Here is a 21,833-nt window from a genome sequence, read left to right as displayed (position 1 = left end):
GGACTCGACAGAGCCGCTGCTCTCCTTCCACCGTGTGGGTCCCAGAGATGGAACTCAAGTTGTCAGGCTTGGTGGCAAGCACCTTTATCCTCTGAGCCACCTCACTGGCCCTCTTTTGGAGTTTTTTACAGAGGAAATCAAGCCCTGTGGCTATCCCAGCAGGCCAAGTGCTTGTCTGTTCCTTTGCTGGTCATCTCAGACCATTTGTTTCCTACAGGAGGATGGGGTCCAACTCGCCCACAACATGAAAACAAATTCAGATTCACAGTTTGGGGAGTGGGAGAAGAGAACTTAAAAACTCACCCGAAGTTCTTGGGTCTGCCCTATAATTTTCTTGTAATGTTCTAGAAGATACATCAGGCACAGAGAGAAGCCTTAAAAAGAGGGGCACGAAGAGAGGTAAGTGTCTGTTTATCTCCTTGTGCATGTTTCTCTCCCTCCCTTCCTCCCTCCTTTCCTCTTTCTCTCCCCCTCTCTCTGCCTTTCTCTTTCTTCTTTCTCCTTCCTTCCTTCTTTCTTTCTTTTCCTTCCTTCCTTCCTTCCTTCCTTCCTTCTTTCTTTCTTTCTTTCTTTCTCTCTTTCTTTCTTTCCCTTTGAGATGTGGGCTTGCTATGTAGCCCAAGCTGGCCTTGAACCTGTGATCCTTCTGCCTCAGCTTCCTAAGTGATGGCAGTTCACCACACCACCACATCCAGCTATGCATAATGACTTATCCCATTAAGACAGGACAAGCTGTCACCCAATACATTTTATAAATGGTTGTTAGATGGCCTAGGCACAGCTATGAGGTGTGTACGGCCGTTTTGGTAGACACTAAAATCTATCAATAAGGCACCATTTCCTGTACGAAAATCCAGAGGGACAAAGTTTTCAAAGCCACACCCTCCTAAGCCTTACAGTGTGGTCTGAGTGACAAGTCTGCCTGACAGACAAGAAACACCCAGGGATCACAGGTAGCACCCAAGTGACAGGGAAGGACAGGGGAGTGTGAGGATCTCCGCAGAGGGGCCGTTTGGCCAAGGAGCCACTCGGTGTGGGCAGAGTGTTAGGGAGGGCATTCCAGAACAGAGCACAAGGCTGGCTGAGTGAAGACAGCACCGATACCTGTGTCCTAGATCCCGGGAGCTGGAATACATAGAGAAGAGACTGTCAGTGTGCTTAGGTTAAGGATTCTGAGGTGGAGGTTATTCTGGGTTATCTATGTAGACTCAACGTGATCATAATGTTATCATAAGAGGGAGACAGAAGAGCCTTGATGCCAGACAGACAGATGAGAATAGAATAAAAGTGATAGAAGCAGAGAGATTTATTTATTTATTGACTTACTTACTTATTTGTTTGTTTTTGAGACAGGGTTTCTCTGTGTAGCCCTGGATGTCCTGGAACTCACTCTGTAGACCAGGCTGATCTTGAACTTTGGGATCCGCCTGCCTCTGCCTCCTGAGTGCTGGGATTAAAGGTGTGTTCCACCACTACCAGGTTACTAGATTTTCTAAATTATTATTTTATCTCATGTGCATGTGTGTTTTACATCTATGTATGTCTGTCTACCACGTGTGTGCCTGGTACCCATGGAAGCCTTTGAGGCTTTAGAGAGATCCGAAGGTATCTTTATATTGCTCGCTTTAAAGAGGGAGAAAAGTCTAGGTCTGGTGGCCTAGGCCTGCAATCTAGCCGCGTGGGAGGCTGAGGCAGGAGGATCACAAGTCCCAGGTGAGTCTATGCATGGAGTCAGTTCAAGGCCAGCCTGGGCAAGTTTGTGAAATCTTGTTTCAAAAGCAAAAGTAAGCTGGGTGGTGGTGGCGCATGCGTTTAATTTCAGCCCTCAGGAGGCAGAGGCAGGCACATCTAAAGTTTGAGGCCAGCCTGGTCTATAGATCGAGTTCTGGGACAGCCAGGGCTACACAGGGGAATCCTGTCACAAAAACAAACCAAACAAAACAGCAGGAGAAAGGGATGGCTGGGATGTAGCTTAGTGGCAGTGTTTGAGTAAGGTCTTGGGTTCCAGCCCCCATGCCAAAGGAAAAAAAAAAAAAGGAACAAAGAGAGAAGGGGCCATGAATGAAGGAATGGAGCTCTAGAAGCTGAGAAGGCAGTGGGTGGGGGGAGGTGGGTACCCTCAGAACCTGCAGAAGGAAGCAGCCTAGCAGCTCCCTGACTTGGTCCCATTAGACTGGTCTACACTGTTGGCCTCTAGTGGCCTCTTGGTGATTTGTTGGAGCAGCACACAGCAAAAAGATGAGAGGATGAAAATGGGTGGGGACCAGGGAGGAGTGGAGTTTCCCTGGACAGATGAGGGGTGGAGGGGAAGAAGGAAGGTGAAGCCGATTGGGAGGCTGAATATCTGAAGATCATTTCTGGCAGGCCTGGGGGAGGAGCCTAAAGTATACTGTCCTGATTTTAAGGGCCCTGACCTGCATGGAGCACCTCCTTCCCCCACGTGCCTGGTGCTCTGGGAATCGGATGAATGCCTCACCACAGAGGCATCCTGTCATCGCCCCGACTGACAGACAAGCTCTGAGCCCAGTGGCTGCCTGTGGCAGGTCCGGAACTCCAGTCAGTGTGATTGCAGGCTCTGACTCATGGAGCTGAGGAGTGAGCTGCTCTGGAAAGAGCGAAATAAAAGCCAGGATGGCTAGAGAGGAAGGGTTGACAGGATGCCTTCACTTAGTGTTACAGGCATGGTAGGCCAGCCCTTCCTAGCTAGGGAGACTGTTTCCTGCTCTGTAGGGTCTTTAAAAGCTTCCCTGGCCTTTGTCAATGTCAGAAGTATCTCCCTTCTTCAGCCCATCGGAAGAATGAAAAGAACTCCAGACACAGCCAGATACCCTGAGATGTTAGAGTCTCCTGCTCTGACTTAGAGGCAGGAAACTTGCTGGTAGCCAGAGGGATGCCCAGGTAAGTCACAGTTGGTGTTCTGAGTTAGGTTGCAGATGCAGGCCTGAGAGAAAAGGATGAGGGGCAGCAGCCAGCTCTGAGACGCCTGGAATCTGAACTCTGGAAGGACTCCAAAGGCAGCTAGCTGGTCAGGGAAGAAATGGACACTAGCTGTGGACAGGACCAGGCTAGGCTCTCAGTCACCCCCTGTCACCCAGGAGCCAAAGAGAAGGGCCGAATTATGGTTGGGATCTACAGAGAATCAAAGGGAGAGGGGAGAGATAGGTGAAGTGGAGAGGGATTGCCAGCTCAGATGCTGTGGCGGGTTGAGTAGGTAAGGCCGCCATGGACTCATGTGTCTGAATGCTCGCCCTAGAGGAGGGGTGGCCTTGTTGGAGGAAGTGTGTCACTGCTGGGGGTGTGCTTTGAGGTCTCCTTTGCTCAAGCTATACCTAGGTGCCACACGTGTTCCTTCTGCTGCCTTCAAGATAGAGAACTCTTGGCTCCTCCAGCACCATGTCTGCCTGCACGCTGCCGTGCTTCCCGCCATGATGATAATGGACTAAACCTCTGAAACTGTCAGCCAGCCCCAGTTAAATGTTTTCCCTTATAAGAGCTGCCGCCGTCACGGTGTCTCTCCACAGCAATAGAACCCTAACTAAGACAGATGCTGAAATGTGATCATGTTGAGACCTGCCTTTGGGAAGAGAGAAGAGCAAGATTCCATCATATTTTCCGTTACAAAAGCTTAAGTGCTCATTACAAAAACCCAAAGGCTACAGAAGTTGGTCACGGGGAGAGCTCACAGCTCCAGCTTCAGTTCCGCCCAGCGGCCGCTCACAATCATTGCTGAGGCTGGAGAGGTAGCTTAGGTGGCAGAGCATTCGCTGAGCGCGTACGAGGCCCTGGGCTCATCCAGAGCGTGAACTGGGTGTGGCGTTCACACCTGGCACCGCAGTGTTTGGGAGGCAGAAAAAAGAGGACCAGAGGGTCAAGGCCATCCTCAGCTGCCTATTAAGATGGGGGCCATGAGTCACACGAGACAGTCTCAAAAACCGACAGTCACAAAGCTGCTGAACAACTGAATGAAAGTAAAGGCCTCTGTGATCTGTCCTGTTGCCATGGCATCCCATTGTTTCATGTGCTCCCCTCTAGCTTTTTCTTCTGGTCAGCTACTGACATTTAAAAACATAATTAAAAAAAAAAAACCGGAAAAAAACCCAGGAACATAAGTTTGCATATTGTTTTGCAACTTGATTCTTCTTTTTCTCTTTACACAGGTTCTTACTATGCAGCCCTGGCTGGCCTCTAGCTCAGACAGCCTGCCACCTCTTGTTCCTGACTGCTGGAGTGACATCTATCCTTCCTTCCTTCCTTCCTTCCTTCCTTCCTTCCTTCCTTCCTTCCTTCCTTCCTTCCTCCCTCCCTCCCTCCCCTCTCTCCCTCCCTCCCCTCTCTCCCTCCCTCTTTTCTTTCTCTCTTTTTTTTTTTTTTTCAAGGTTCTACATATTTATTACTGAACCAACCAGCTTGCTCATGGAGGACAAATGAAGAGCAAATCTCAGCTCTGGCTGAGCCTAAATCTCCAGCCATAAAAACGGCGAGCTGTGGCTGGTGGAAGGCTCAGCCCCCAGCACTCAGCACTACAGCCCTGCTGCTGTGACTCCTTCAGGTCCAGCCTGGCCTCCTCCAGGCTCTTCTCTTGGAGTAGTATCTGACTTGTTACTAGCTTTCAGTCCATATCCACAAGGAAGTGGGATGATTTTGCTTTTGTTTCTTGGCCAGGGATGCCCAGATTTTAAAAGTCTTGTGAGAACACGGAGGCAGGAGATCAAAAGAGCCAGCTGAAAGCCCATAATGGCAGCAATGATAATGGTGGTGGTGGAGGGAAACGGGAGAGTTTTGTCCCTCCTCTTCTTTGTCCCGATTAAAGATATGACCTATCTCAGCTCTTCTAGAAGTGGGGATTTCCCACAGTTGCCGAAATGAGCACAGGCAATTGGGCTTGAAGAGATAGCTCTAAGCAACATTTTCTCTCCCTTCTTATCAAGGGAGCCTGAGAGACGGAGCTGGGACAGCCAACTTTCAAGGTTCCCCCTTTAGATGTTTCTCTCCTCTCAGCACTCCCTTTGCCAATCAGATGGGAAGCAGCACTGCCCAGAAGCCGGGCAGAAAGACTCCAAGGCTCCCTCACGCTAGGCAACCTGGGCTGCTCAGGAGTTTATCTCAGTCCTTACACACATGCTTGCTTTGCTGCTTTTCTTTGCAGGGAGCATGGTGGTTAGGAGTGGGTCTCCTGCTGAAAGGACTTGGAGCAGGGAAGGACACAAGGCCATGTCTCTAAGGTGGCCTTGAAATCGTTTCTTTCTGTTTTGGTCCTACTAAATGCTCATTTCACTACCTGGGAGAGGAAGGTAGGCTCTAGATAAAGTCTCCCCAGTGTAAGTTAGGCTGCCAGACACATATCAGTGGCCCAGGTATCTGAGGTTGCTGAGGAGAGCAGGTCCTCTTTATCAAGGGCTCACTGTGGGCCAGGAAGGCCATTCACTCCTTATACCTGACGATTTTGCAAACAGGTGCGTGGAGGGACATGCAGCATTGTCACGGAACCCGCCCTCACAGTGGAGCATCGGTCTGGGACACCAAACCTGGGGTCCAAAGCTCAGATGCAGAAGAGCACATGGGGCTTTGTTGGTGTTGTGCTGATGTCCTCAGCCAAACTCACCCTGAAAATTAACCCCCAGATTCATATGTCATGGTATTTTGGAGATGGATACCACAAGACGACAGGCCCCAGTTAGCGGCTGGCTGGCTGGCACCCTCTGCCACTCGGATGCAGCAAGAAGGCATCACTAGATACCAGCGCCACGCTCTTGGACCTCAGAAGCAGACATCTTTTCTTTATAAATTGTCCACGCTGGGCTGCTCTGTTACAGTAACAGCAACTGGGCTGAGACTCACACTCTGAGTGGGATGAGGTTCACCTGGGGAATGACAGCATAGGTCTGTCTCTGCCTGGGGTCATGACAGCACTTGTGCTCTCGGGTGTAGGCATGACCTGGTGCCCTGCTGGGCCTTCAGAGGAAATGTGGGGCCATGACTGAAAACACACTGACCTCGCTGTGAGTTCTGACTGCCATGACAGTTTTAACATTAAGATGAAGACAGCATTAACACCTGCCTCACTGGGTTGGTGGGAGGATACAAAAGCACATGCTCCATGAAGCACCTGGCAAGCGCTTAATGCCCAAGAGTGAAACACTTAGCACAGTGCTAAGTACTCAGGAATTAAAAAAAAAAAACCATTTAGCATAGTACCAAGGACTGAGCAGTAAAACACTTAGCACAGTGCTAAGTACCCAGGAAAGAAACACTTAGTACAGTGCTTAGTACCCAGGAGTGAAATACTTAGCACAGTGCCAAGTGCTCAGAAGGTGTCAGATGACCCACACTCCCTGCTTTCTCCTCTAACTGTGACTACACAGGCTCTTGCATGTTGGTGAGTGGCAGTGAGCAGATGTGGATGGTCTCAATCATGACAAGCGCCTTAATCACTATATGCTGGGAGATTAATCGTAGCAACCATTTTTAAGTGACAGCTCACTCATTTTCAAAATGACGACCATAAGCCCCTGCCTCATAGAGCTGTTGTGGGGGAGAGCAGGGATAACACAAGCAAATGTTGAAGATGGTGTATCAAAGACAAGTGCTTGAAGATGGCTACTCTCCTCACCATCATCATCACTATCGCCATCACCACTATCATCACCGTCACCACAATCACCTCACCACCATCATCACCATCCCTGTCTTAGACATTCCTATTGCTGTGAGAGACACCATGACCGACACCATGACCAAGGCAACTCCTAAGGAAAACATTTACTTGGGGCTGGCTTAGAGCTCCAGAGGTTTTGTCCATTATCATGGTTGGGAGTGTGGCGGCATGCAGGCAGACATGGTGCTGAAAGAGATAGCTGAGAGTTACATTCTAATCCATAGGCAGAGAGAGAGACAGAAGACAGAGACAGAGACAGAGAGACACTCTGGCCTTGACATGAACACTGCTTGTGCCGTGTTCCACACGCTCCTCTTATTACTCTATTTCTCTCAACTTTGTAGAACCAGGTCACTGTAATCACGGTGCGCAGCCAGTAGCCCTACCTCACTAGTGATTCACAGATTCCCCCCCCCCCCCATCAAGCTGGGCATAAGAAGCATGAAAAAAACCTGCGCCGAGGAACCTCCCACCCTACATTCCTGTACACAAGAAGAGTGTGTGAGCAGAGGAGGCGTGTTCGGAGCTTGCGATTGAATCCAGGCTCCAACTACGCTGGGTCTGAGGAGTGCTGTCCGTGGCCTGTCTTTCTCAGCCTTTCTGGAACCGCCGCCTTGACAGCTTAACTTCACATCCATATTTCTTTACAGTAACAGATGGCTCCATTTACAGACGCAGACAGAGATGACGGAAATGGTCTTGGGAGTGAGGAGGGGACAGCGTACACACAGCTTGGTGCGACGGGCTGCTTCTTATTGGTTCCAGCCTGGACAAGCAACTGGAAAAGCCTGAGCCACTCCTCCCCTGGCAAGCCTGGCTGGAGAGCCGGTGGTGGATGGGAACAAGCCAGCTCCTTCAACCCCCTGACCCAGCCCTCATCTCTCATTTCTGTGTACACACTTAGATAAATTAAGCTTATTCTCACTTTTATTTTATTTTTTTAGAAAGAACTTTATACTGCCTTACGGATTACTTTGGAGACACCCTGTCTGGGGGCTGAAGCATTAGAAGGCAGACATCTCTCTTCTCTCATTCCTGGCTGCACAAAGGCATATTTATAAAGACTTTTGGTAGAACAATTTTTCAAGGAGTAGCCACGATTTCCAAAATGTTGGTACTACTGTGAGTATATCCCTGGGAACTGTCTCCACTCATTCTGTATTGTTTCTTTACATACTATCCACTCCCACGGCTTTATTCATCCACCAACCCTTCCATCCATTCATCTACCCATCCATCCATCCACCCATCCTTCCATCCATCCACCCATCCATCCATTCATCCATCCATCCATCCATCCATCCATCCATCCATCCATCCATCCATCTCTCCCTCTCATTTGTTCATGGACTAACTAACCCATTCATTCATTATCTATCCATTTGCCTATTTATCTACCATCCATCCATCCACTTGCCATTAATTCATTTACCCATCATCCATCTATCAGTCTCCACATATCATTCATCCTTCTGTATATACATGTATCTCTCCATTATATATTTCATATATCTCCATTAATCTGTTCATCTACCCACAATGCACTTATCCATCTTTCCTATCTACCCTCCAGCCATCTTCCCTCCCTCCTACCTCGCTGTCTCCTCTTCCTTTCCTGTCTTTCTCACACTCATTTCTTTATCTCTCCCCATCTCTCTTCCATCCATCCCACAGCTACTTATGAATCTCTTCCAATGTGGCAGAGCTCCCCTGTACATGGGATGCATTGCTGGCCTCTATTTCCAGACAAGGTGTCCAGTTGGAGTTGCCTCCCCAGCTCCGCACCACCTTGAACTCACTCATCCTTTCCCCTTGAACCTGGATTGCATCCAGCATGCCAGAGACTTCAGCCATGTAGTCTTCTTTCTGCCTTTTGCTGACTATGTGCAATCCTGAATCTTTTGTCTTTACTGCCACCTTGACCCTAATGTGGCTACTGTCACTCTTAATGATAGCTCACTATGTAGACCAGGTTGCCCTCAAACTCACAGAGATCTCTTTGTCTCTGCCTCCAAAGTGCTGGAATTAAAGGTGTGGCCACCACACCTGGTTATACTTAAAAAAGGTTTTGCTTTCCATGTTGTTTATTTAGTTTTACATGTATGAGTGTTTTGCTTAAATATAAGCCTGTGTGTTCTTGGTACCTTCGGAGGTCAGAAGAAGGTGGTAGATCCCCTTGAACTGGAGTTACAGATGGTTGTGATCCACCCTGTGGGTGCTGGGAATCAAACCTGGGTCCTCTGCATGAACAGTCCGTGCTCTTAGCTGCTAAGCCAACTCTCCAGCCCCTCTACTTGAAGAGTTAAGTTATGTTTTATGTGTATTTTGCATGAATGTTTGTGTGTATCAAACAGAGGATAACTTTTGGGAGTTGGTTCTCTCCTTCCGTCATGTGTGTCCTGGGGGTTGGATTCCCTTCCTGAGGCTCTACCTGCTGAGCCATCTCGCTGGGCCTTGGGATTCACAAAGCCTTTCTCCCCAGCATGCCCTGCTTTAGGAGGACTCATGGTGATATCCCAGACACTTCAACAAGAGAGAGGGGCCCGGTTACCTTTGTCAGAACCCGACAGCTGGATGTTAAGGTCCACAAGCAGCTGCTCTGTTTCCTCAAGCCAGGACAGGGAGACTTTCAGGATGTCCAGTACAGCCTTCTGAAGCTCTGAGACGGGTGGGCTCAGCTTCAGGTGCTGAAGGAGCCCCACCTGCTTCTTCAAGTCGCTGCCTCTGCAGGATTCCCTCATGCAAGCCTAGGGACAGGCGAGCCATCAGCGGTCCGACCCAGCATCTGTAAACGGCCCTGACCTGTGGGGAATGAAATCCTGGACCTGGCCAGGAAGCAGGCAGGGCAGCCCGTCACTGCCCTGGGGGGCCCCCATTTCATTCTGTTCCTTTTGGCAGCTTTTACTTTTCTCCTACTTTAACTTGGCCTTGGTGAGTGTGTGAGTGTGTGTGTGTGTGTGTGTGTGTGTGTGTGTTGTATCCTCCTCTATTGCTCTGCCCTTATTTCCTTAAGACAGCGTCTCTCAGTGAGCCAGAAGTTCACTGTTTCAGCAAAGCTAACTAGTTAGTGAGCTCTTGGGATCATCTGTCTTACTTCCCTTTCCCGATTCTGGGTTACAGCCACTTGCAGCCATCCTGGTTCTTTTACGTGGGTACTGAGGATTTGAACCCAGGTCTTCATGCTTGCACAATGAGCACTCTTACCCACTGAGCCATCTCCCCAGCCCTTTGTTTGCATTTCTGATCGACACAGGGATCTCCTTTTTAGGCTGTGCCAGGCCAAACTGCTGCTGCCGATCTGTCTGACGTGGGAGCCAAATCTGGCTACTTCCAGTCATCAGAATTCCTGTCAAGATCAACGCACAAGCTGGACAGAAAGTGCGGTTTCCTGGCTCGTTTGAAAGAGTGCTGACAAGTCAACATTTGCACAAAACTCCCCAAATAGTAGCTTCTGGTTGCAAGAGAAAGCAGAAGCAGCTGTGCTTTCTGACACACTCAGGGTGGGGGCATCAGTGCAGCCTGGACCTTCGTCCTGCCTCTTCTAGAGAAGGCGACGAGCTTAAAACAGCTTTCATGGCTGGGCAAAATGAAAAATTTGAGTGAAAACATCACTCTCTCTCTCTGTGTCTGTCTGTCTCTATCGCCCTCCCTCCCACACCCCCTCTCTCTCCCTCTATGTTTCTCTCCCTCTCTTTCTGTCTCTCTCTCTATCTCCCTCCCTCCCACACCCTCTCTCTCCCTGTCTTTCTCTTTCTGTCTCTCTCTCCCTCTCTCCCCCTCTCTGTCTGTCTCTTTCCCTCTCTCCTTCTATGTCTCTCTCCCTCTCTGTCTCTGTCTCTCTCCCTCTCTATCTCTATCCATCTTCCTCTGTCTCCCTGTCTTCCTCCCTCCCACACCCTCTCTCTCTCTCTGTCTTCCTCTCTGTCTTTCCCTCTCCCTGTCTTTCTCCCTCTCAGTCTCTTTCCCTTTCTCTCTCCCTCTCTGTCTCTCTCCCTGTCTCCCTTCCTCCCACACCCTTCTCTCTCTCCTGTTCTCCCTCCCTGTGTCTCTCCTGTGTGTATGTGTCGGGGTGTACAGGCGTGTGTGTGCACACTCAGGTGGGAAGGTTGGAATCTCAGTGTTTCTCAGGAGCCGTCCACCTTGGTTTTTGAGGCTTTCACTGGGTAAGGTAGTGGGTTGGCCAGTGAACCCTGTGATCTGTCTGTTCTCACCTGGGTTATAGGCCTGCATTATCATGCTCAACTTTTTTCTTTCCTTTTCTTTTTTCTTTTTTTGGTGTGGCATCAGATTCAGGTCCTCTTGCTTGCACAGAAACTGTTTTTACCAACTGAGCCATCTCCCCAGCTGCGGTTTCTCTGTCTTACTTTTTTACAGTCCAGAGCTGGGGACCTCCCAACATTGGGACAGTCATCTCTTTCTATCTGTGGGGAATTAATTAGTTCTAAGACATGGAAGCCAAAATCTGAGGAAGCCCAAGCCCTCTAGTAAGGGACATGGCAGTTGTATATCCTTCCGGGTACAATACCCAGCACAATGCATGTGATGGAGAAAGAAAGTCCACTGTGTACAGGGCAGAGGGCCCATCCTTTGCACTCCGAAAGCAAACAGCCCACCCTAAACTTATCTGGTACATGAACTGACATTGGGTGGGGAGGGGTGTAGGCAGACCAGAGGTCAGTGTTGGGTCATCCTCAGCAAGTCTCCACGTTACTTCAAGAAAGCTTTTCTCACGTTTGAGGTATGATCTCACGAAGCCCAGGCTGGCTTCAACCTTGCTGTGCGGCTGAGACTGACCTTGATCCTGGAGCCTCCACCTTCGTCCCTGATGCCAGCGTCTTTCACTGGACCTAGAGCTAGCCTGTTTGGCTAGGCTGAGTGCCTCATTAGCCCCTGGGATCTTTCTGCTATTGCTTCCTCAAGCACTAGGGCTACAGGTGTGTGCTGGCCATCTTCTCCTGTGGGTGCTAAGGACTGGAATTCAGGAACTCATGCTTGTGAGGCAAGCATGTGCCCTGTCCCAGTAGGTGTTCAGTGTGGGTGACACTTGATCTGCAGATACGGGACGTGGGACGGAGGGCTGACATCCCTGGAAATATTCAGCCATCTTTTCCTGACCATATCAGCTTTCCCTGGGAGGCGATTTCGAATCTTAGAAAGGAGAATGTTTCTCCTCAACCCGCCCCGGAAAGCAGGGCAATTTTCTGACAGGTAGCGGGGGGAGGAGGTACAGCAAGCTGTCTGCCTGTCAGGCTCTCCGAGAGGCTACCTGGCAGTTGTCCAGTAGCTCCCGCAGCCGCTCCACGTTCTCTGAGGTCTCCTCCCGTCTCAAGTTGCTTTGATGCGTCTCCTTTTGCAAGTTCCACTTCCTCTGCTGGAAGCTGAGGTTGTCCTCGGTGACCTGCATGATCCTCTCTATCAGCTGGCCAGGGGACAGAGAGGGAAGATGTCTCAGGAGAGCCTGCGAGGCAGTGGCTGCAGAACGGCGGCATGAGCCCTGGCTCACTGGGTGAGGTGGCAGGCCCCGAGGTGCTGGCCCTCGAGGGTCGTGCCTCCTGTCACCAGGACAAGCTGACCAGGAACTGGGGTCTGCACTGTCTCCCTGAATTTGCTCCGGGTCCTTCCGCGCTTGTAGCAATGGCTCTTGACACTGAGGCTGCCTTCACAGGCCAGCTTCTCCTGGACCTGCCTGCCAGTGTTTTTTCTGCGTGTAATGTGTGAGTGTATGTACTGTACGGTGCCTGTTTGTGTGTGCACATGTATGAGAGCATGCATTTGCGTATGTGTGTGTGTGTGTGTGTGTGTGTGTGTGTGTGTGTGTCTGCGCATGTGTATGCCAGAGGACGCTCTGGTTTCCACTCCTCAGGCGCCATCTACCTTGTTTTACTGAGACAGGGTATCTCACTGGCTTAGAACTTGCCAAGTAGGCTGACGCTGGCTGGCCGGAGAACCCCGAACCCCAGGGATCTGCTGGCCTATGCCTCCCCAGCACTGGGATGGCACACATGTAATGCCACACAGACCTTTGTGTTTTATGTGTGTTCTGGGGATTGAACTCGCAAGGCAGGCACTTTACCAACTGAGCCATTTCTCCAGCCCCCGTGTGTGAACTTGTTGAACCCATTCTTGGCCACAAAGGGCTGACAAGATAACAAAGCAAGCACCACAGAGGCCTGTCTACACTTATCTTCCCCCTCTGGAAGGGATCAACTAAGGTATGTGGACCAAAGCCAGGCCACCCCTCCGCTCCCAGGGCATCAGTGTGTGTCTGGTGACCAGCCGTGAGCCTGCCTGGCTGGACTTGATCTCCCAAGTAACATTTCAAGGGAGTTTAACCATCCTTCACTTCAAAAGCCAGGAAATCCCCTAAAATCAAAACAAATCTTTATGGTGTAGCGACAGTGTGAAAAATATGTGTCACTAACAAAAACAGAAGCATATGCTCTCAGGGTCTGGCATCCAGATCCCCGGAGACAGAAGCGAGCGAGTCACGTGGCCAGAGAGCCACACTAACCTGCTGGTCGGTGACGGGCTTGTCACGGAACGGCTTCACTCTTCCGAAAGTGGCTTTGATGACCTGGCTTCTGAAGTGCTCTAGCTGCGGCACAGAGGGGGTGACAGGTCAGCAGGGGTTGCTGAGGCAGAGGCAAGGCTGAGCTGGCGCCTCCGCCTCCGGGTCCAGGCCACACGCCTGAATGGTCCTTCAGGGTTATGAAGCACTGGAGTGCAGAACTGAAGACAGAACAGCAGTAGGCCTCAAGGACTTCTTGGTGCCCTGCCTGACCCAGGCACACGGTCCCTGCACACATCAGGTCCTCCAAAGAGCCCCTGGTGATCAACTAATGGGGTGTCTGGGCCCAGGAGTGCCTTTTCTTAATCGCTAGGCTGTGAAATAAATATTGAGGCTGTCAGCTCAACTAAATTTGTATCAGCGTTGGTCCTGGGAAGCTGAGAAAGCACACTTCTGTCCCCAGATGCCTTGGACATAAAATGTCCTAACTGTCCCTCTGTCCATTGTAATTTGCTTCCATGTTCCTGGAGCCAGCACAGTGCAGGCATGGAATGGGCACTCAGCGGGTGTTTGCTGGGCACTTGGATATGGAACATATAGGTCATGCCTGTAGCTGGTACCTCAACCCTCCCATGGGTTGAGGTTTTCAGCCGTGGGGGAGAGGGAATAGCCCTGTGTGTAAAGACTAGAACCCCAAGTCTAAGGCTCTGTCAGGAAGCAGAGGTTACAGAGCCTGGTTGAGAATTGGCTCCCATGCCGCCCCATGACCTGCGTCTGTGATCCACAGGACAGATGTGAACAATAAAGGCTAACATTTATCCTCAAGGGGACCCGGAAGGCCACCAGATGAAGTTCAAAGTCAAGGTGTCACCAGAACTCATAACTCTGGAAAACCACACATGGGACAGTGCCAAAGACCTTCAAGCCAGGAGCTCTAAGCTGTCCTCTGGTTTCATGGCCAAACCAAAGTCAAGCTATCCAAGGGGTTGGCTATGTCAGGGAGCCCTGCATGCTAGGGGCCCTGGTGCCCCTGGAGGGACCATCTATGGGACAGTGAGGCCGTCTATGGTGACAGGATGGTGTGCTGGGAGCTGGGGACACTGGGCTGGGGCTGAGAAGAATGTCAGCTGGGCAGGGCCTTGAGGTAAAGGCACAGGCCAGGAGGAAGAAGGTAGAGGAAGGCTGATTCCCCTACCCTGGGAATCTATGGATAGCGTAGTCTCAGGATCCTGCCTTCCAGCTTGGAGCTGAAATGAAGGCCTTTGGGCAAGGATCACAGACCATGCCCTCGGGTCAGGTGTATTTTGGGGCGGGGGGAAGAGAGCAAGGGAGAGGAGGGGGCAGCCCAGGGACACAGACTGGCATGTGGGACAGGACAAGGGACTGGGGACCGACTAGAGAAATCACAGGTGTGATGGGTTATTCGACAAAGAGCTCTGATCGCTGTCCAATGATTGCACATCATTTGATGAGGACCAAGCCTGGTCACACAACCTGGTTACAGCCTGGATGCTGGTAAATTAAAACCATTGTGGACTTGGTGTCGGGCAATGTGGGATCGTGGTTCTTAGCCTTTGGGGGATCCACAGCCCCTCTGGGAGCCTTCTCAGTGGTACAGCAGAGCCTCCTCCCGGACACAGAAGCACACACCTCTGTCTCGAGTACTGCCAGGTGGGGTGTCAGTGGAGTCTCCCTCAGATAATCTGGAGTAGTTGTCCTGAGGAGCTTAGGCCTCTGTTACTGGCTTCTCATTGGCTCTCCCTAGACCCTGAGTCAAGTCTTGTGGCATTTTATATCTTTCACAGCAGGGCTCTGTGAAATGGGAGGCCCATTGGCCCACCTTGGGCCAGAGCAAAGGAAACCGGCACCTCTCACTCAGCCAGAGAAGGGCTCTCTTCCTGCCTTGGCCAGGATCCTCTTTGTCTAGCATGAACTTTGGACATTCCTGCTTACTTATTTTAAAAGAGGCATTTCCTTATGGCCACTGAGAATCTGCTTGGGGGCTCCCTGGGGGAGGAAAGACTAGGGGAAATGTCAGCACTGGAAACAAGAGGGAGAAACACTCCAGAGAGGGAAGGTGGGGTGGGGACAGGGAGCCCCGGAGCAGGCTAGGCTGCTTGGCCAGGGCCTTGGGTTCCAGCACACTGTTGGGGGTGGGGGAGAACTTTCCAGCAGGACTGATACACAGAACAGCAGCACCTTCCTGTCTTAGCGTCACACCCCACTCTACCCCACCACACCCCGGCACCAAAACTGGCTTTGTGGGTGTAGGACACCCCTGGGGCACACGGCCCAGCAAGGAGGGCCATGGAACGCTCCTACCTGGCCTACTGCCCTTTCCAAATTGATTTTAATGAGGGTCTCTCTGTTCCCCATTTCTTGCAGCTGAAGCAATTTCCTTCTGGAATCTTCCTGAAGCTTCTCTTCAACCTGAAAGGATGACGAAAGCATGGGCTGGCTGCTGCTAGGGTGGTCACGAGACAGTCTGGGAGACCCCCTCTAGGACATTCTAAAAGCTGGTGGGGGTCCCCGGGGCACACGCAGATAGCTGCGGCCACACGGCAGGAGTCAAAAGGGAGTATGGTGTGGAAGTCTGCTTAAGTGTGGAAGTCTGCACCATCCTCTGAGAGCAAGGACCAGGCTCAGCCATGTTAGTCTAGCCCGGGCCTGAATCCCAGTGCCGCCCCTAATAAGTCACGTGACGTCAGAGACTTATTTTGCTGGTCTGTGACTCAGTGTTTCATAGGGGGATAGTGGGTAATGTTTCTAGGGCTGCCTCGAGTTCCCGTGGGGTTAAGAGTGTTTGAAGAAGTGGCGGGATTTCATAAGGGCTAGGGTTAGCTGTCACTCATAAAGCCAGAAGATAAGCCACACACCATTATTCTGACACCCTAAGTAAACCTGTCCACAGGGGGCTTGGTAAGTATTGCTAGTGGGAATATCGTCCTGGCCACGTCAGCAACTGGGACCACTCAGGGAGGCCAGCTGAGCAAGACTTTGAAAGAGCTGGAACTTGCAGAAGGCAGTTGAAGGGGGATAGGGGACAGGGGCGTGGCTACTTGATTCCTCCCTGTACGCCCGAGCGCGCTCAATGCTGCCCTCTGCTGGACATTGTGGCACATGCTGCATCTCTATTTACAACTACTTTTTTTTTCCAAATTAGATGTTAATTAGATAGAATGGGCTTCTTGATAGCACGTTACACAGGTATATAATGTATTCTCCCCAACACCAGCTCCTTCCTCTTCCTGGCTTGTGTCTCCCCCTTCCACGGGGACCACGGCTGGAGGTGTGTGTGGTACTCCTCTAGAGGGAGGGGCTTCGCGCTGAAGCAGCCTCACAAGCCTCCTATTGGGGTCTGGAGAGGGATGTGCAAATACCACACACCCCAAACCCTTCCGAACTCTCTTCAGAGCCCTGTAGGGCAGCAAAGAGCCTCTCAGACTCGGGCTGCTTGAGAGGCCTTCCACAGCTGTGGTCTTCATTGCTCTCCCTAGGTCTAAGAAGGCGGAACTTCCATGCCTGGCCTTGGGCCTACTCTGCACCCCTCACCTTAGTGTTCTCCTCCCTGCTTCCCAGTCCAAAGCCCTAGAGCCAGCCTCAGTCACAGCCCAGCCCCACCCTGGCCCTCGAGGGTCCTGCCTGCCCTGTGCTGAGGAGCGCATTTAGTCCTCAGAGGTCTCTACCCTGTACACAGCCTCAGGCTGGGCACTGAGGAGCTTTGGCCTAAGATTCATGGTGTCCTTGCCTCCAATTTATATCCTTCTAGTGCATTCTTGAGGGTACTGGTGCGAGTCACCAGCTGGGAGCAGCGGTCTGGGCTGCCTGGTACGGCAGCCACTGGCCACGTCTGGCTATATGGGACGCGTGCTTAGGGACACTGGGTTTTAAATTTACATCTTTGCTCAGTGGAGGGCGTGGATTTTCAATTGAATTTAAAAATAACATCTTATTTTTAAATACAAATATGGAGGAATTGAATTTTAAAACTAAGTCGATTTCAGTTTCAATAGTCACATACAGCTAGTGGCTGTGCCATTGTAACAAGTTCCGTAAACCAGGCCTCTGGCTTGGTTTTTGCCCCTTACCGAGTGGTAGTTTCACATGAATTATTCTGCTCTGAGGCGCTTCCTCGGCCCTCACTCCCTCGTCTGTCAAATGGACACAACAGCTTCCAGATCACAGGGCGGGCTAGGGGAACAGCAGAGATGTCTGCCGCAATGCCAGATGAGCTCTGATTTCCACGCTCAGAACTGGGCACCAACCCGGTGCGGTCAGTGCCTCAGACAGAGGCCTCTGGAAGCTCCTCTCTGCGCCCAGTCCACAGCCCAGGCTCCGGGCTCACTGGCAAACAAAAAACACCAACCAAACCCAGAATTAAACAAAACAAAGAAAGCCTAAGGGGCAAGAAGCCCACAGGAATGCAAACAAAGTAAGGAAACTGAACTCACCTCAGGAAAAGCTGAACATTTGCTTTGAGTCAAAGGAAAAGAAAATCTCAAAAAAAAAAAAAAAAAAGGCAAGGGAAGACAGATTACATAACAACTATCACTTAGTAATAGTAATTATGTAATAGTCTTACAGTCGGGAGACAATGGAAGGTCTACAGACTGCTGAAGGAAATCACTGTCAACGGAAAAGTCGGTGCACAATCAAAATACGTTCTAGAAACACACACGCGCGCGCACACGCGCGTTCACACATGCCCACATGCGAAAGCACTCCGAGAGCCTTCATCATCAGAAGAGCCTAAATCCTTCAGGATATCTTTTGGGCAGAAAGAGGAGGATCCTGGATGGATACCCAGGGATGTAGGGAAAAGCACGGCTCCTGTGGGTGTGAACACAGAATGTACAAAAGCGCTCCGGCGGGACGCCTTTGGGGTGTCAGTGTGCAGAGTAGGTAGTGATGATTACATCATGTGAGTCTGTGAGGCCCAAGTTAACTCTTAAGCATGAAGAGCTCATGTTGGTGGCTGTGGTGTCATCCACCCACAGATACTGGATTTTGATAAGCCGAAAGTGCACATTTACAATAAACATGAAAAGACTATCAAAGTGAGTAAAAACTCAACTGCTACTGGATTTTGGGGTAGAGGTAATAGCTTCTGTGCTATTCTTACCTGATGAAGAGCTGAGTGAAAAAATTACAAGGACATACAGGAAAACTATCGGTGACGTGGGTGTGGTACCACATGCCTTTAAACTCAGCACTGGAGAGCAGGTAACCACATCGTGTCCACAGTCAGAAACAGAAATGAATGCATGCTTGCCGACCTCTGATGCTTGGTAATCACTGGCTTTCTCTACCCTAAAAAGTTTTCTAAAAATGTGTGTGCACGTGTGCACGCAGGCATAAAGGAGTAAAGGTGCCTTGGAGGACAGAGCTGTTGGATATTCCACCAAGTGGAGCTGGAGTCTCGGGCGGTTGTGAGTCACCTGACACAAGTGCCAGGAACTGAACTCAGGTCCTCTGGAGGAGCCACAAGTGCTCTTTACCTCTGAGGCATCTCTCTAGTTCTAGATTTCTCTCTGTTTATACAGTTTGGGCAACAATCTAGGGAATGGTCCCACCCACGGTGGGCTGGTTCTTCCCATACCGACTAACAATCAAGATAATCCCTACAAACCAACCAGGTCTAAATAACTCCTCTTCTCTGGTGATCCAGGGGCTGGCCATTGAGAATGAAAAACTATGACAACGGTCAAACTTGACCTAAACGACTCATGTGGGAACACTGTGGACCCAGCAGAATGTGTGTTGTTCTTGTAGGCACATGTGAAACAGGCATGGGCCACAGGCAGATCACCAAGAAAACCCCAGTCGATACCAGGGACCTAAAATCACCCAGAGCAAGATCTCTGTACGCAGGGCAATGAAGCTAGAAACCAGAAACCAAAAGGCAGCCAAGAAGTCCTCACAGATTTAGATATCAGAAAATAACTCCAAAATGCACCATGTGCCAAAGAATTGAGAGCGGGCATCGGAAAAGACTGGGTTCCGAGTAATAATGAAAAACATTCTAGAACTTGTCGGGTGCAGCTAAAGCCTCATTTAGAGGAAAATGTGTGGTCCAGAGAGCAGCTTGGTTCTGTTACCATGACTACAATAGTTTTGATGAAGAGATAAGCCAAAGTTACCTAATTTTTGCGAAAGGGTATTTTGCAGAGTCAAGTACACATTGAGCCAAGTGGCTCAGCACATTTCCGAATGTTCCCTTTTTCACTGTTGTGGGATGGTTTTTACCTGGATGCATTCTTTATCAGGTAAATGTTACAGAAAGGATGTAACTTATTTCTAAGTTTTTCTGGTCACTGTCACTTAAAAATATTAATTTTATTTTTATGTGTGTGTGTGTGTCCATTTAGCGCTGCCGGGAGATGCGTGGCTGTGGGGCTGTTTTCTGGGAGCATGGACAGCCTCTCAGGGACTGTATCCTTGATAACTGACTCTTTCCTCAGCAGCCCTCAAATGCCATTAGCTCCTCAGCTCCGGATTTACCTCATGATCCTCTCTCACAGCCATATTGGGATTTTGCGCGTTTTTATTGTTTTCTGCATTTTTTTAATTAAAAAATTTTTTAATTTATTTTAATTTTTATTATTTTAATTTATTTATTTTTGGTTGAGACAGGGTCCCTCGTTGAAGCTGGACCTCATCCCTTCTAGATTGGCTGGTTAGAGCCAATCTAGAAACTGGAATTACAGGTGATAGAAACCGAGCTCAGGTTTCAGGTTTCACCTGAAACTGGAATTACAGGTGATAGAAACCGAGCTCAGGTCTTCTACAAGAACATTCCTAACTGTTGAACCATCCTTTGCAGGTGTTTTTCTGGATGCCTTCTCTCTAAAGCAAACAACAGACTTTCTCTTTCACTTTTACTCAGTGATATAAAATCTCTTAGAGGGCCCCTGGGATTTGCTTATCTCCATCCACCCCAGTGCTGGAATTTTACGTGCCACCACATTACTGATTTTAGATGGGTTCTGGGGCTCTAAACCCAGATTCTCAGGCTGGCATAGCAGGCACTTTCCCCACTGCGCCGTCTCCCCAGCCCTGAGTTTTATTGTATTGGCTTTTAGTTTATTTTGTTTAGATAGCTCTGTGCGGTTGCCACCCACGGAAGTGGATGCCACGGTTCCCAGGATAGGAACAGGGGACCCACGAGGATGCGCGGGGTGGGGGTGGGGGCGAGTCTCACTGAGATAAACAGGGAACAGGTTCGCTCTGCGCATCTTGCTCCTGTCCTGGAGGAGCGGCGGATGCTGGCCTTGGCCACGCGGTGGCGCTGCGCCGGGAGCGCCCTGTCTCCTGCGGTCACCGACACAGGCCGGCTTCCTTAAACTCACGCACCTTGCTCTTTTCTCGTAGCGTCTTGGAGATGGTGTTCTGACTGGTGTAGTTCTTCTTCAGCTCCTCTCTGAGCTTCTTCACTTCTTTCTCCATGTCTTGCATTTGCTGAAAAAATAAAAATAAAAAAAAAGCAAGCACAGAGATTTCAAGTTTCACTAGGCGTAGCAAGAGTCACCTCCTGAAAGGAGGGATCCCCTTCCCCCGGACTCCCTTATTTCTGGGGCTCATTCAGGCAGGATCCATTCCAGCCAGCTAAGCTCTTTCTCTGCTCTACATTTGTAGCAAAGTAGACCTCTCCCCACCCCACCCCCATTAATATATTCAATGTGCTTTGTAAAAGAAAAGAATTAATTTCTTTGAAAACAAAATAAAACAAAACAAACGGCAGAAGGGTTTGGGAGAATGGCTCAGTGGTTCAGTGTTTGCTGTGCAAGCATGAAGACTGGGATTCGAATCCCCAGAACCCAAGTAAAAGCCTGGTGTGTGGTGACTGGTCTGTAATTCCAGCGTCAGAAGGCAGAGACAGGGCCTGCCAATCAAACCCAGAGCAAGATGGCTGGGGACAGGAGCCATGTGGGGAGGGAGCTCCGGGTTTGACTGAGAGGTCCTGTCTCTGTGTATAAGGTGAGAAAGAGTGATGGGGACGATTCTCCATCAACCTCCTATGGTCTACACACACACACACACACACACACACACACACACACACACCTCCCCCCATGTGCATGCCACACACAGATGTAAACAACTGGAAAAGTTCAAATAAATAAATAATAAATAAGTATTATCCTGAATCCTGGATTAAGTACTACAAGATATCCATCAACTCATTAGAATCAACTAATTTAGATTAACTAACATAAGGATTATTGAGAAAACAGAATAGTCAGATTGTCTTTTTTTTTTTTTTTAATTATATTTGAGGCATAGAGAAAAGTTACAGAGGAGCACATCTCTTCATGTCTAAGGAGCCGAGCCTCCTGGAGATTGGAAACTATTTAGCCAGTGATATGCCAGAGGGCCTGAAACATGGAAATAAAGATCGTATTTTCGTTGTAAAGTTTTTAGAGGTTTATTTTTAATTGTGTGTGTGAGTATGAGCATGTATGTGCCTATGTGTGTGTGCCTATGGGTGTGTGCCCTGGATGTCTCTTAAAACCAGGAAAGAGCACCAGATACCCTGAAACTGGAATTACAGGTGATAGAAACCGAGCTCAGGTCTTCTACAAGAACATTCCTAACTGTTGAACCATCCTTTGCAGGTGTTTTTCTGGATGCCTTCTCTCTAAAGCAAACAACAGACTTTCTCTTTCACTT

At 49.8% G+C, this 21,833-nt stretch overlaps 1 protein-coding gene across 1 annotated transcript in view; it reads right to left on the bottom strand.

Moving 5' to 3' along the window:
• Positions 1 to 21,833, bottom strand: part of Fhad1 (forkhead associated phosphopeptide binding domain 1) — a 112,501-nt gene that overhangs the window by 46,421 nt on the left and 44,247 nt on the right. Inside the window, exons 10-15 of the mRNA XM_060379138.1 lie at positions 20,517 to 20,621; positions 15,486 to 15,593; positions 13,167 to 13,250; positions 11,922 to 12,074; positions 9,207 to 9,402; positions 304 to 374 (exon numbers count right to left, since the gene is read on the bottom strand). Coding sequence (XP_060235121.1) covers positions 304 to 374; positions 9,207 to 9,402; positions 11,922 to 12,074; positions 13,167 to 13,250; positions 15,486 to 15,593; positions 20,517 to 20,621 — 717 coding nt within the window. The remainder of the gene's footprint in view (positions 1 to 303; positions 375 to 9,206; positions 9,403 to 11,921; positions 12,075 to 13,166; positions 13,251 to 15,485; positions 15,594 to 20,516; positions 20,622 to 21,833) is intronic.

Source organism: Meriones unguiculatus, chromosome 3 (assembly GCF_030254825.1).
Source record: "Meriones unguiculatus strain TT.TT164.6M chromosome 3, Bangor_MerUng_6.1, whole genome shotgun sequence".
Classification (NCBI taxonomy): Eukaryota; Metazoa; Chordata; class Mammalia; order Rodentia; family Muridae; genus Meriones; species Meriones unguiculatus.
This window is presented reverse-complemented; position numbering and strand designations above follow the sequence as displayed.